We start from the raw sequence: 15,000 nt of genomic DNA on the forward strand, positions 1-15,000 counted from the left end.
AACCATTGGCAAATTTTTACCTGGGCAGTAACCCATAGCAATCAATCGATGATTAGCCTTTTTAACCAGCTGAAGGTAGAACAATGAAATCAAACATATAATTGGTTGCTATAAAGTACTGCTCAGGTGCAAATTTGCCCAGTGATTATAAATGACCCCCTGCAGCAACCCTTAATCCAGAAAAATATGACATTGCCATTTCCCTTACTGTCCTTTTGAAAAAGACCATTCCTAACTTTGACTGCTTTACTATTTGTATGAAATAACAAGACAGCACACTGAAATTAATGGTGACAAAGCTAACATATATTCATAATGATGGTAGCTTTAACACATATTTCTTCGCATTATATACAGACCAGTTATCCATAAAGCCTCAGATCCAAGTAATTTATAGTCATGACTTAATACCATACCTGTATTATTAGCCTTTGTTTACCAAATTATTAGGTTTAATAATATACAATATACATTTATAAATTATATGCTATCGATACTATCTATTGTATTGCTGTTTGCTCAGAAGCTGCTATAACAATTTGTCACATATTGTTAATTTAAAAAAAAAAAAAATTAAATGGTATTTCTTTATTTAAACAGGAACACTAATAGCTTTATTATAAAATAATACACTTCTGTATTCAAAGTTAGTTACATTTTTAGGGGGGAATTTATTAAAACTCAGATTTTTGTGGTTTTGTAGTTTTATGAAACCACTACTAAACTCGTTTCCATGAATATCAGTCATTTATCAAAAGATCCGAATCAAAAAAGCACAAACGAAAAAAATGTGCAGTAAAACACAAAAAACGCACCACTTTTGTTTTGTCGCATGAAAACCACAACTTTTTCATATTGCCATACAACTTATTTTGTGTTCCTTTCACCCCACCTTAGTTGCATAGGAAACTTTCTGGTCTCAACAGACCACTTATTAAGCCTCAAATTTAATATACAATGATACCCAGCAGCACAAGCTGATATATAAAAAGGTTTTTTTAGCCAATCAGACAGACGTTAAAAGCCACTTACCAATAACTTGAATTGGAAGCTCCTAACAGTGCTCGTTTTTATTAATTAGAGAATATATTCTTGCTATCATTCAGTATAGGTGAAATCAAAGGAAACCAGGTTATGAATCCCCGCATCATCTACCTTTTATAGTATTTTAGAATCTTTTAAATTTCATAAGAAATAGCGTGCAGCTAAATGTGTACATATATTATATTGGATACTCATTACTAGATGAATATGCTTTTTAATGTAGCTGCTGGCTCTGGAGAGCAAGGAAAAGATCTTGGAGTACAGTACTGCATGTTTTAAAGGACAAGGAATGTTCTGGGGGTGCCAACAATGTTAAATTGTATTGGGCTCATAATGCGTGTGGTAATATCAGAAAAATTGTTTGCAAATTTCTAAGCTTTGAGAAGTCAGCCAAAACAAACTTAAAGGGGTTGCCCACCTTTCAGTTAGCTTTTATATGATGTAGAGAGAAATATTCGGAGACAATTTGCAATTGGTCTTCATCTTTTATTATTTGTACTTTTTTAGTTATTTCACTTTTTGTTCAATATCTCTCTAGTTTGGTGCTTCAGCAACTATCTGGTTGCTAGGAACCAAATTACTTTAGCAACCAAAGAGTGGTTTGAATGAGAGACTGATATATGAACAGAAGAGGACCTAAGTTGAAAATTAAAGTATAAAAAGTAATAGTAATAATAAAATTGTAGCCTCACATAGCAATAGTTTTTGGCTGCTGGGTCAGTGACCCCCATTTGAAATCTGGAAAGAGTCGGAAGAAGAAGGCAAATCATTAATTAATTCATTCATTAATGTTTCAAACTTGTTAACTAGATTTGTGCTAATTTCAAGTTGAATAATTATTGGTAGCAAAAATGTGAATTCTTCAAAATAAAATATAAAAAATGTCAACAAACTGAAAACTTTCTGTATGGTTTCACTAAATGAAGTTAAACAGATCTATATCAAAGTTAGCAAAATATTTGGCAGGAGAAGATGCCATTGCTGCAGATGTTTAAAAATACATTCCAATGTGGAAATATATATGCTTAGATGTATTGCATACTAATATGGAGCATGCCTAGCAGTCTGGCTAGAAAATGACAAGAGCACTAAAAGTGTAAGATGAGAAATACAATCTGTATCACATAAAATGTTTCATAAAAATCATAAAGAAATCAAATTAGTAACTGTTTGTTGTTGCAGCCTACACAATATCATCTTATTAGCACAGAGTATATCCTAAGCATATGCTGCCTTTTTATACTGTACCTTTTTTTGCATGTTTGCTACAGAATGGGATGTCTAAGGTACAGTACAAATAAGAATTTACACTTGAAGCCTCTTACTTAATTTGAAAGCCAAGATATAGCAGCAATCTATTGTGGGTGACTGAACTGCTCCATGGGTTCCTACCATGGAGCAGATTGTTATAATAAATGTTACCCCTATTCAAGAGAATCCTGTGACACACTGTGCTTCATAAAATTATGAAAATTGTGTCTGTGGAATGCACTATGGAACTACAATCTGATATTATTGCGTTTCGGAGCCCCCCCCCCCCCGGGAAACATGGGGTCTCACTTTTTTCTGAGGACTAATGAAGCACATGCTGGACAACAGGTGTATACCTTGCAACACTTACAAAATAAACAGAAAGAGTAAAAAGTGATCTGCTTAGTATGAAAATAGATTGAAAGCATTACATCACCAAGCAGAATGCCACACTTTTTTCTTTCCCAATACTGTACCAGCACTTCTTTTTACTTTCACTGCCTCTTTGCCTAGCTGAAACTTCAGTAAAAAAAAAAAAAAATCAAATCTCAGGGAGCTGCGGCTAGCAGGTGGGGGGGAGTCTCTGGTAGGTCCTTTCAGACCCTGGCAGAGGTCCCCTATGGTGTGGTCCTGTTGGGACCACTGATCAGGTGACACATACTCAGCAAATTAAAGAACTTCATATGTTCCAGTACCAGTACATTCCTTAAAATCACATCTGTCCATGGTACTTTCTTCTATGGAATTACAGCTCTAGTTTGTAAAATTAAGGATAAAATGTTTAACCCTTCTAACATTTTCGCCGTAAGTGTAAAATCTATAGCAATAACTTAGCAAGACAACCACTTTTATTTACACTGTGTTTGTACATTGATATGGCATTGCTATGAAATCCATTTATCAAGCTACAAATGCTGCATAAAAACCTCAAATTCATTTATCAAAAAATGGATTTTGATCAATAGTTGCCCTGAGCAAATATCCTTTTAAATGTTTTTACACTTGATGCTAAACTCTTTAAAGAAACAATTTTAGATGTTCATGGTTGGTTAAAGATAAAGTTGAAGTTAGAATATAATATACAAATACAATTTATCCATGAAAAATATCTATTATCAGCAACATAGAATCCAAAGCATTACATAGATTTGTGTGCTATTAGTTTGGCATTGAAATGTTATAAGAAGATTGTTGCAGCACCAGCCTATATTTATTTACATATAGCTTAGTTTAGCATCATTTCCACATAATATATTTATGTAACAGTATTGTTTAGATTAATCACATTTTGAATACAGTGGTGCAATTAGGAACTGTGGGTGTCTAAATGCCCTTTCCAGAAGCAAATTTGCTGTACTTGCTATGATCACCATCGCTTGCCATAGGAAGAAAGTTCTCCGTTCTTTAAATGTAAAGCAGAGACAGGTAGCTGAGAGCATTGTGTCAGTCAAAATACCAGGTTTGCCACAGGCCTAAAGACACTCCATTTCTTTAAAAAAAAAAAAAAAAAGATAGAAATGCCTGCCATACCTGTATATCCTTCTTTATTTTATTTATCATTTAAGAAGATTCACCTTTATATGTAGAAAGCTATAAACAAAGAATGGGTGCTGTAAAAGTTAGATGTATATTGCATTTACTGAATCACTAGCATTACCTAAAACAATACAGTAGGGGGCTGATTTACTAACCCACGAATCCGACCCGAATTGGAAAAGTTCCGACTTGAAAACGAACATTTTGCGACTTTTTCGTATGTTTTGTGATTTTTTTCGGCGTCTTTACGAATTTTTCGTTACCAATACGATTTTTGCGTAAAAACGCGAGTTTTTCGTAGCCTTTACGAAAGTTGCGTAAAATCTTGCGATTTTTCCGTAGCGTTAAAACTTGCGCAAAAAGTTGCGCTTTTTTCGTAGCGTTAAAACTTACGCGAAACTTCGCACCTTTTAAGTTTTAACGCTACGAAAAAAGCGCAACTTTTTGCGCAAGTTTTAACGCTACGAAAAATCGCAAGATTTTACGCAACTTTCGTAATGGCTACGAAAAACTTGCGTTTTTACGCAAAAATCGTATTGGTAACGAAAAATTCGTAAAGACGCCGAAAAAAATCGCAAAAAATCGCAAAATACCGATCTTTACGAAAAAAACGCAATCGGACTCATTTCGACCCGTTCGTGGGTTAGTAAATCAGCCCCTATGAGTAAGAAAAAAATCACATAATATAGAAAAAGCTTTTTCTGTTGAGAGCATTTGGAAAAACACTCCTAACACTAATTTGTTTTGGAGCAAGCCTTGTAATTACAGTACTATAAATTCTAACTGCTAGTTGCTTTAGTTGATTTAGATTTAAACAAATATTTAATATTGAAAATAATTTCTGCTTAATAAATGTTATTGCCATCATTTTTGGAGGATTGATGGAACATACTTTAGGTAATAGAAATGAGTACAATAACTGTTTTCATCTGTTACTTCTACTTACTATTCTTATCATAGCAATGTCTTACGACAAGGTTCAGCTTGACTTCAGCACGTGATTGGTGTTCTTTGTCTCACTGGTTCTCAGCTATTTTAGGACTACTAAGGACTTATCCATTAGGAACAACTGGACAAAATTAATAAGAGCAATTGTACATTGTGCACATTTGCTCTGTGTGTATATTTATTTCCTAGTGTTATAACTCTTGTTTATCCATTTGATTTCGAATTTAAAAAACAGAAGAATTAAATATCCCAAAATAATACTTAATAAAGCACTTTAGTACGTTACATCTTGGCCACCATCAAAAAACTTGGGTGTATGTTTATTAAGCCTTATCCTTGGTCCCTTGAAATAACTGGTCAGCAATGATGTGTGAGCTTCCTTATTCCTCCTCTGTCATTCGCGACCTGCAAGAAGTACAGGACAACATGCATAAGCCATTGGAGTGTAGTAATGGTCATGTTCCATGTCAGAAGTGGGTTAATTTGTTTGATGCTGCCATAGAAATAGATATTTCTTCAAGTAAACAATTCAGGGAAGTAACTACTGTATTGATTTAATGAGCCTGTGTGATGCATGTTAAGAATATATTTTTTTGTAATGCTTGTCTATCTTCAGTATGACTTTACTTAAAATCAATAAATTTAATAAAATAAAATAGGCACAAAAGCAATGTCCCTACAGCATTAAATAATGCAGTTAGTTACAATTCTGTAATACACCCCCCAGCATAATATGTCTAAGCTCAATAAACAAGAAACAAAACAAGTTTCACGCATTAGATACACTTTATGCACCCTCTGATTAGTTAAACTGCCCAGCATCTATTTTTTATTTACAAACAACGGCAGCACGTTTCCAGTTTTTGTTCAGACAAAATGCAGAGGAATTATTTTACACTTTGCTTGAAAGGAGTAATGGTTATCAAGAATCAAAGCATTACTGTTAATCAGAGCATACAGATTTCTGATGGGTTTTATACTATATCTCTACCCCCAGAAGGTATTTTCAAATGTCTATCATGATCCCTTCTCTTGTTATGCAACCAACCTTCACTATTAGAAAAAAAAAAAAATCTATTCTTTAATTATGTCTTCCAAGACTGGCCTGGCAAATGTGGCACTTGAATCAAAACGTGCTTTCTTTAATAAAAATAAATACACACTGAAACTGCTTTAGGTTCTCACACTGATATGTTGTGCTAATTTAACCAATAGACTTATTCAAGTGCATGTAGTTAAAATGTTTTCACTTGCAAGTAACACTTGCACAGTATGCTACTTACAGTATAAGAAGATTATTAGTGATGAGCGAATCTGTCCTAGTAACATTCGTGAAACGGTGAAAAATCCATGAAATGTGTTTGACGCACGGCTTTTTTTGTTGCCCGCGTTTTGGTTTTTATTTTTTGGTGCACACGTTTTTTTGCTGCTAAGAATTTTCGCAGAAGTTTCATGAAACAATTAGCCAATGGCAAAATGAGGAAATGCACTGCGAATCCATACCTGGCTAAAAATTCGCTCATCACTATTAGCCCCTCTAAGTTTGAGATTAAAAAGACAAAACAAACACTACTAATGTTTATGTTTATTACATTATATTGGTATTGTGAGCCTTATTATGTCTACATAGACATCCAGTGAAATAGTGTATTTTACTTGATTTGAGTGATTACTTCAGAAGGAAGCATGTCTCATATGCAAGAAACAATAGCACATGTGGAGATTAGTCACCCGCAGTTAAATCTTGGCTACCGCAGGTGACCAGTCTTCCCCAGATGCCTTCCCACTGACAATAAAGTGGATCACCAGTGGGAAGGCAAATGCGGTACTTCATTTTATGAAGTCGTTTGAAGTTTCCTACACAGGAAACTTTGGGTGGCTTTAGAAAATGAAGCTCTGCATATGCCTTTCCTATGGAGCACTAAGTCCTGCTCAGGGAACTTTAGTCGACTTCTGGAAAACAGTGTTACATGTGCCTTCCCACTTGCGACTCAATTTCTTGCCAGTGAAAATATATTTCGCGAGATTAGTCGCCTGCAGTAGCCAAGATTTAACTGTGGACAACTAAACTCCATTTGTTAAATCCAAATATAGCTATTAGGTGATTGACACATCAGATAGATCATATATCCCAAATACAGGGTGTCCAATTGATAAACATATACTATTAGATCTAATTTGGAATAGGACTTAACTCCTGCTTTGATCAATGAGGCAACAAAAATAGTAAAAGCAAAAGGCTTTATTTCCCCACTGTCAACATGTAAAACATTTTTTGTTAAAATGTACAAACCTCATAAAAATTATATGGTAATAATAGGAGGGGCCCCTCTGTATTGTGTGAATCACAACAACAGTGTAACATACATATATGAACTAATGACACATCAATGTATATAAATTTTATATATATATATATATATATATATATATATATATAAATATATAAATATAATATAGCACATAAATACAGCAAATCGGCATGTCCCAAATTATAGCACATGTGTGTAGATCTGTGTTATCATGTTAAATCGGGCAAGATATTAGATGTTCCCCACATGAAAAATGTGTATTGATGTCCTGGCAAAAATAAGTTATGACTCGTCCATAAAAGTTATTGTTATATTAGACGCTCAAAAAAGTACTTGTCCATCTTAATTATTTCAAATGTTAGTGAGTGTTCCAAGAGAATGTTTTTTCGTCCACAACCTAATGGAACAGAAGGTTAATTGATGTCATGTAGTTGCTCCTGTGCCACAAACATTATATCAATCCAGTCATTTGAGATTATTATTACTAATAATCTCCACATGTGCCATTGCCCTTACCCAACAACAGTGTATACAAAAGTAAATAGCCTGATGTTCCAACAGTTAAAAGGTCATGACATATCACAGTGTTAACTCAATAATCAAGAAAAGTCTACTAGTGTAAAATAGAATATAGATAATATGTACATTGTAAAATAAAATAAAACTATTGTGTTGCCTCTTCTTTTCCCAAGGAAAGTAGCAGTGTTCTAAATGCAGCATTCTACATGCCCACTATGCCATAGCCCTTAGACTGAGGCACATGGAATGTGGTGGTTTAACAAACAAAATCAGTTCATAATTAAACAGACACAGATGCCAGACAGATACATACAATAGTATGTAAAAAGTTGCTTGCATGGCAAATATGAACAGGATTTTGGCAAAATATATTTAACTGGAGAAGTAAAAAAATCTACCAAGCAATTTGGCAGAAGATTTTCACTATGTATAGTCAGTTGGAGTTCCTTAATTGTAAAAGGAACGGTCCATTAGCCTCCATTGATTTTTACTTGACTACAGACCATATATTCATACTTAAGAACTAATATATCAGTTGCACACCTTAATTAGGTCTGTAACCTCTCATAAATGCAATCTAGTTAAAAAATGCAAAAATCATCATCTATTTTCAGTTTGATTGATAGTCTAATGCTTGTTTCCCTTTTATGTGTCCTCAGATCCTTTATGTTCTTTATTTAGTATGTTTAATTTAAATATATCCAACAGGTTCACATGACAAGTAATTTAGGCATAAATTTATGCTTGTTTGCATGCATCTTTTAATTATAAATATGGGTTACCTATATATTTTTCAGATTTTGTGGATTTTTTCCTCAGAATTAGTATCTGTTGTATTTCTTGTCACATATCACTGAATGTGTAGAAAAATATTCAGGTTGGAACAGTAAATAATACAATAAATGACACACACAGATCTCTAAATTAACAAACTGTTCGAATTGTTGTCATAAGGCTTTTTTCCAAGGCCATCTGTCTGTGGGTGATACACAAATTTCCTGGCTCATTTAGTCTTCACAAGGTTTTGTATCTATATCATTCATTTAAACAATGAGTCAAAATTTTCAGTTTCCTTGGAAATACCCAGACTAGCAAAGCAGTTAACAACCCTATTAGAACATTCTTATAGCTTAAACGCTGGGTATATTTTGGCAAAATCCAATGTTTTCACGTTTATAGTTCTTCATTTCTTGAAGCCAGTTTCCATTGTGATTATAGTGCCATCTACAGTATATTGTCAAAGTGTAAACTTAATAAGGTATTGGTTGACTCTGGACAGTCATTGCAGACGTCTGCTACACCTTATATGATGGCATGTAGAGAAAGAATTGACCAGGCATTGCTGCATAGCAGGAATCTCCAACCTTTATTTCTTGTGAGCCACAGTCAAATGTAAAAAGACTTGGAGACCAACACAAGAATCATAAAAGTTCATGGAGGTGCCAAATAAGGGCTAAGATTGGCTATTAGGTAGCCTCTATGCACACTGTCAGCTTACAGGAGGCTTTATTTGGTTGTAAATATTTGTTTTATTCAACCTAAACCACCAAGTCAGGAATTCAAAAATAACTATCTGGTTTGGGGGCACTGAGAGCAACATCCAAGGGGTTGGTGAGCAACATGTTGCTCACAAGCCACTGGTTCGGTATCACTGCTGTATAGTAAAGAAGATTGAAAAAGCACACATCTGCATCATGTTCAGCTTATTTAATAATTTCTTAGGGGAAGATTTATCAAGATTCAAATTTAGAGGTTTTAACTGCGATGCATGTTTTTCACAGCAATAATTGTAAATTCAAATTGTAAATATGTATATTTGAATATATGAGCTCTATTTAATACAACAAACTCAAAAATACAAATTGCATCTAAAAGCTGGTGAGTTTATATAAAAGCTCAAGGTTTTAAGATCAATTTGAAATTTGGTAGACTCAGTGGAAATGGAAGATAGAATGATTTCACTTTGCTCAAGTCATTTCACCGTTGTTGAGTTTCAAGTTCTTTCTTAAAGAATTGCCCATTCAAGATTTTCGAGTTAGAATTCTGAAACTCATCTGATCTGCCTTTAGTGGCCTATCTACTAATATTCAAGTCTAGAAAAAAACAAGATTACATAAAAATAAATACAAAAAACAAAAGGCCCACAACTTTTTTATGCAAACAACTTTTTCCCTTAAGTGCGACTTTCTTTTTTTTAAAAAAAAAAAAAGGCGGCCAAATGGTTTTCATGGAAAAAACTTTCCCACAAGAAAAAAAACTACATTGTTCAATTAGTTTTCAGTGAGGCTGAAAATATTAAATGTTTTAATAAACTGGCAAAATAAATGAAAGTTGTTAGAGACTTTTCCTATTGACATCTATAGAAACTCGACAGCTTTTACTTGCCAATAGTGATGAGAACATTTTTTCACCAGGCATAGTTTTGCAGCAAATTTCGGCATTGGCGAATTGTTTTGTGAAACTTCAGAGAAAAAATGTGCCGCAGAAAAAAATGCATTAAAATAGGCACGGTCACATCAAAATGGGTGTGGTCGCTGCAAATTTTTTTGTTTTTTTTGTAAATTTTACGGTGAAGCAAAAAGGGACAGATTCGCTCATCACTATATATGATTTCAGAAAATACTCATGCATCTATTCATGTTTGCGTTTATTTGACCAGTTTTTCTTAATCAAGAAAAAATGGCAACTCAAAGTTGTACCATGTATTTTCTGTTGGATGGTAAAAAGTTCAAAAAAAGAATTCCAAAAGGACAGGATCTTTGTGACTCTAATCTTTAAATCTTGGTTGACACAAATTGAATTGCCATTGTGCCCAAATATGTATTGTCTGAGGGGCTTAATTTTTAAAGGGTTACAAATGCTTATAGATTTACTACAAGGGTCCAAGCATATGCATATTGTTATAGTATCTGTCTGTCCACAAAATTATAATCAAATCAAATAAATCAAATTCTGCCAATCTCTAAGGGTATTCTGACACCACAGAGAGCCAGACAATTAGTTAAAAGTAAAGGCTTATGCCATCCAGAAACTACCAGCAGAGTAAATAGAACCTCAGTAGAAGTCATGAAGAAGAAGCAAGAAGAGAAAAATTTAACAATCGCCTATTAATATTTACAAAACCAATATACAGAGTAAAATGGTACATTAAATGTTTATTTGTAGTCTTGTATTTTTCTAAAGATGGACATACATTTGTGTAAATCCTCGGTGAATGAAAACTTCTATTTAGAATAAATCTATTTACTATGACAGAAGTAAATACTTTTTTTTACTTCTCATATTACAGTAGGAAATAAACATCCTTACATAAAACAGCATGTTAAAAGATTATTCCTGAACTTTACAGAAAATCTCAGTGGGGTGTTTGTGCCTGAAGTGTAGAACATCAAGAAAATAAACATTCTAAAGCAAAAATATGCTGACAACTCCATATGGATATTGTATTTTTTTTCAATACTAGGGACATGCCAATATTTTGATTTTAAAGAGGGTAGATACTTAGGTGCAAGGTGCAATACACATTAACTGGGCAATACACGTTCAAATTATCAATAAACGTACTTTTGCTCAACCTGCCTCTATGTTTATTTATCATTTTTCTCAACCATCACTTCCTGTAATTTTGAGGGTAGAGTGGGTGATTTGTATTATAAGCGAATAAGTCCTGTTCCGCTTTGCTGGAAAATCCACGAAATGCCCATTTTTACACAACCGCAACTTTTTTTCATGTGCAACAAATATTTTTCTGGGAGGTTTTTCTCCGAAGTTTCACAAAACAATTCGCCAATGGAAAATTTGGAAATTCGCTGCAAATCCATGCCTGGTGAAAAATTTGCTCATCACTACCGCTGAACCCTTTATACTCAATGATAAAAAGAGAAACCACCAGGAAGTGTTCATTAATTTAAGATTATAGGCTGCTCCCACATGTAGAAATAATAAAAGTTAGGCTAATGCCAGACGAGGTGTAGGGCGGATATTTTCAGCAAGCGGAAAAGTGCTTGCTGAAAATACCGCCCTACACCTGCTTCATGTGCCTGCACCCGAATGAATGGAATAAGCTCGGGTGCAGACACATACTGTATATCTGAAATACGCATAAAAACGCGAGAATTTCAAACTGTCGTGTTTTTATGCGTATATCGGCTACATGTGCCTGCACCTGAGTGTATTCCATTTATTCGGGTGCAGGCACATGTAGGAGGCATAGGGCGGAATTTTCAGCAAGCAATTTTCCGCTTGCCGAAAATATCCGCCCTACGCCTCGTCTGGCATTAGCCTAAAATATAAACAGATTATAAAGCAGCTGCTTTGGCCAATCGTTTCACAGCATCTTGTGCATAAGGGCAAAGGTGAAATATTCACAGAAACTCAAATTTTAAAGATTTATTTAGCTCTCAAAAACTTGCATATGAAAGTACAGTATGTAATCTAAAAGCTGGCAGGGTTATGTAAGAGTCAGTGAGAATTGTATGACTGAAATTCAAGAGATTTTTCAATTTGAGTTTTCAAGATTAATTCAAAATTTAGCAGACTTATTGAGAATGATTGCTAATATATTATTTCACTAAGTTTAGATTTTTACTAAGCTTAGAGTTTGTTTTTAAGTTGGCAATTTTTTTAAAGGAACAGTAGCACAAAAAAGTAAGTGTTAAAGTAATACATATATAATGTACTGTTGCCCTGCACTGGTAAAGCTAGTGTGTTTGCTTCAGGAACACTAATATAGTTTGTATAAATAAGCTGCTGTGTAGCCATAGGGGGCAGCCATTCAAAGGAAAAAAGGCTCAGGTTACATAGCTGAAGCTCTATAGAATATAATGACTTTCTACAGAGATAATCTGTTTTCTTGATGGGGGTTCACTCACTTTGCTACCCATCTGACAAACAACAGGACAAACCATGGTTGTGCAACAATTATTAAAGTGAAGATGTGAGATTTGTGTCTACCATTAATGCATCCCAGTTTTACTGTTAAAATTAGAGTAAATTTCTAGTTTTTATGACATCCATTTTACTAGTGTTGTACCATCATTTACTGAATGCATGAATTCTTTTACTACAGTGTTGTATAGGTTCTTGTTTATAGGAGAGTTCTATGTAATGGTATTTGTTTTACCTGCTGACATATATTTATTCCCCTCACACAGGTGAGATTGTATGCACGTCCTGATGCCATCAGAAGAGGATCTGGAGATTATGCCCTTAATATCACAAAAAGACTCCTAGAATTTTATGAAGATTACTTCAGAGTCCCATACTCATTACCAAAATTAGGTAAGAATACTATTTGGCACAGCAGGAATTAACTAGTAGCATCCACCTGTTACTGAACTCCAAGAGCAGTTTTTTAGACTTCATTGTTTCATGTACAATCTTCTGTACTTTAAAGGAACAGTAACACCAAAAAATCAAAGTGTATAAAAGGAACTACAGTATAATGTACTGTTGCCCTGCACTGGTGCAACTGGTGTATTTGCTTTAGAAACATTACTGTAGTTTAGTAAATGAAGCTGCTGTGTAGCCACAGGGGCAGCCATTTAAAAGAGAAAAGGCACAGGTTACATAGCAGATAACAGATAAGTTCTGTACAATACAATGGTGTTTTATCTGTTATCTGCTATGTAACCTGTGCCTTTTCTCCCTTTTCCAGCTTGAATGGCTGCCCCCATGGCTACACAGCAGCTATTTATAAAAACTATAGAAGTGTTTCTGAAGCAAATGTGCAAATATTACCAGTGCAGGGCATCAGTGCATTGTATTATGATTACTTAAAACATTTTTATTTTTTGATGTTACTGTTCTAGGTTACTAAAGGGGGAAAAGTTGCTCTCCTTGGTGCTTATTTAAGGAATAATTGCAACAAGGGATTTAAGTAAGGATGCCATAAGGTAGGGGGCAGGAGAGTGGATGCCTACATGTCTCTCCTTGCCTGCACCTCAAGAAAACAGTGCTGTTTAATTCAGGCAGTGCTGTATTCATTAGAGAGGAGCAGACTTGTGCAAAGTACAAAACTTATGGTGACTTGTGTCTGCTCTTTGAATTTTGCACCCTACCTCGTGCTACGTTAATGATCCCTTGATATACTTGCAAATATTGCATGCATTTTAGTTCATCTATTTGTTTTTACAGTTAGTACTACTGAAAGTTTGTATCACTCTGCATAGTGCAATACAATGTTATATCCAGTTACTTTAGCTTCAGTTATTGTAACTTCAGCACATTTTGGCACACTCCTTATAATCTAACCACTGGGGAATGAACTACTCGCCTCTGTAATAGTTTATTTGTTGTATGCATTTGACCTTCTGTGAAACTTATCTCTAATTTTGGTCCAGTGCCTGATATAACATTTTGAGGATCTTTAGTAGACCAACAGTTACTGTAAGAACAGAGAAGAAAGTTAACTTATATAGGGCCATTTGATAAGAAAACATATCTCAAGTTTTATCACATGGGGTCAGATCACATTAGATTTTTTATCCTTTATTTTCAAGGGCCCCAATTTAAATTGCAGAATAAGCTTCATGACCCAAAATGTTTTGGACCAAAAATGCATCAACAGTTTTTATTTTATGAGGAAATTACATTTCCATAGTCACCCACCCAAAATACCATGGGGACCAATTTTTGCTGTTAAGAATCCTTGCAATAGTTAGATACTATTTTAGCAATTCAACACATTTACATATACATAGACAGATATAGTGATATGTAGTAATATGGTCAATGATTTCCCAGCGAAAAGTTACAGTAACTAATGATATTTTTTTTTTTAATTCACTAATGACAAGTAAATACTAACTGAGGTTCTAGTGCTAAGGACTATTGCACTGGGGCCTATATTACTACATACCTAGTACCTGTGTATGTTTTGCATTACCTCTCCTAAAGTGCCTTTGAAAATTACTCTGCCACCAGGTAGCACATGGTCTATGGTGTTTTCTATTCTGTTTTGCTGGCAGGTCTTTGCACTCTAGCACCATCTAGAGGTGAGATTTAACACTCAAAAATGGTGTCTCAACATAATGCATCTGTATATGCTCTCTCTTTTACCAAGCCTTAAAATGCTGAGTAATTTTCTACTTTGCAATTGTTCCGGTTTCCAAAAAAAATGCCATTTTGACCTGTTTAGTTTTGCTTGTCTTGCATTTGTTTGTTTTTCTTATTTCTCCCTCTACACTAATTAAACAAAGATTATACCCTTTAGGAATACACAGCTTTGAAGTAAATGTGTTTGATTTAAGCAAAGTATTACCTAGACAGGGTTCATAAATAGCTCTGTTTGGTCAGTGTATATAAAGTAAATGTATTGACTGCTTACATTTGTTGAATAATTTGTGCGTATATAAGCAGTAGCATAAGATATTTGAATGAAATAAAAATT

General features: G+C 34.2%; 1 protein-coding gene across 1 annotated transcript in view; it reads left to right on the forward strand.

Moving 5' to 3' along the window:
• Positions 1-15,000, forward strand: part of trhde (thyrotropin releasing hormone degrading enzyme) — a 315,571-nt gene that overhangs the window by 105,574 nt on the left and 194,997 nt on the right. Inside the window, exon 3 of the mRNA XM_002939942.5 lies at positions 12,764-12,890. Coding sequence (XP_002939988.3) covers positions 12,764-12,890 — 127 coding nt within the window. The remainder of the gene's footprint in view (positions 1-12,763; positions 12,891-15,000) is intronic.

This window comes from Xenopus tropicalis, chromosome 3, assembly GCF_000004195.4.
Source record: "Xenopus tropicalis strain Nigerian chromosome 3, UCB_Xtro_10.0, whole genome shotgun sequence".
NCBI classification, from domain to species: Eukaryota; Metazoa; Chordata; class Amphibia; order Anura; family Pipidae; genus Xenopus; species Xenopus tropicalis.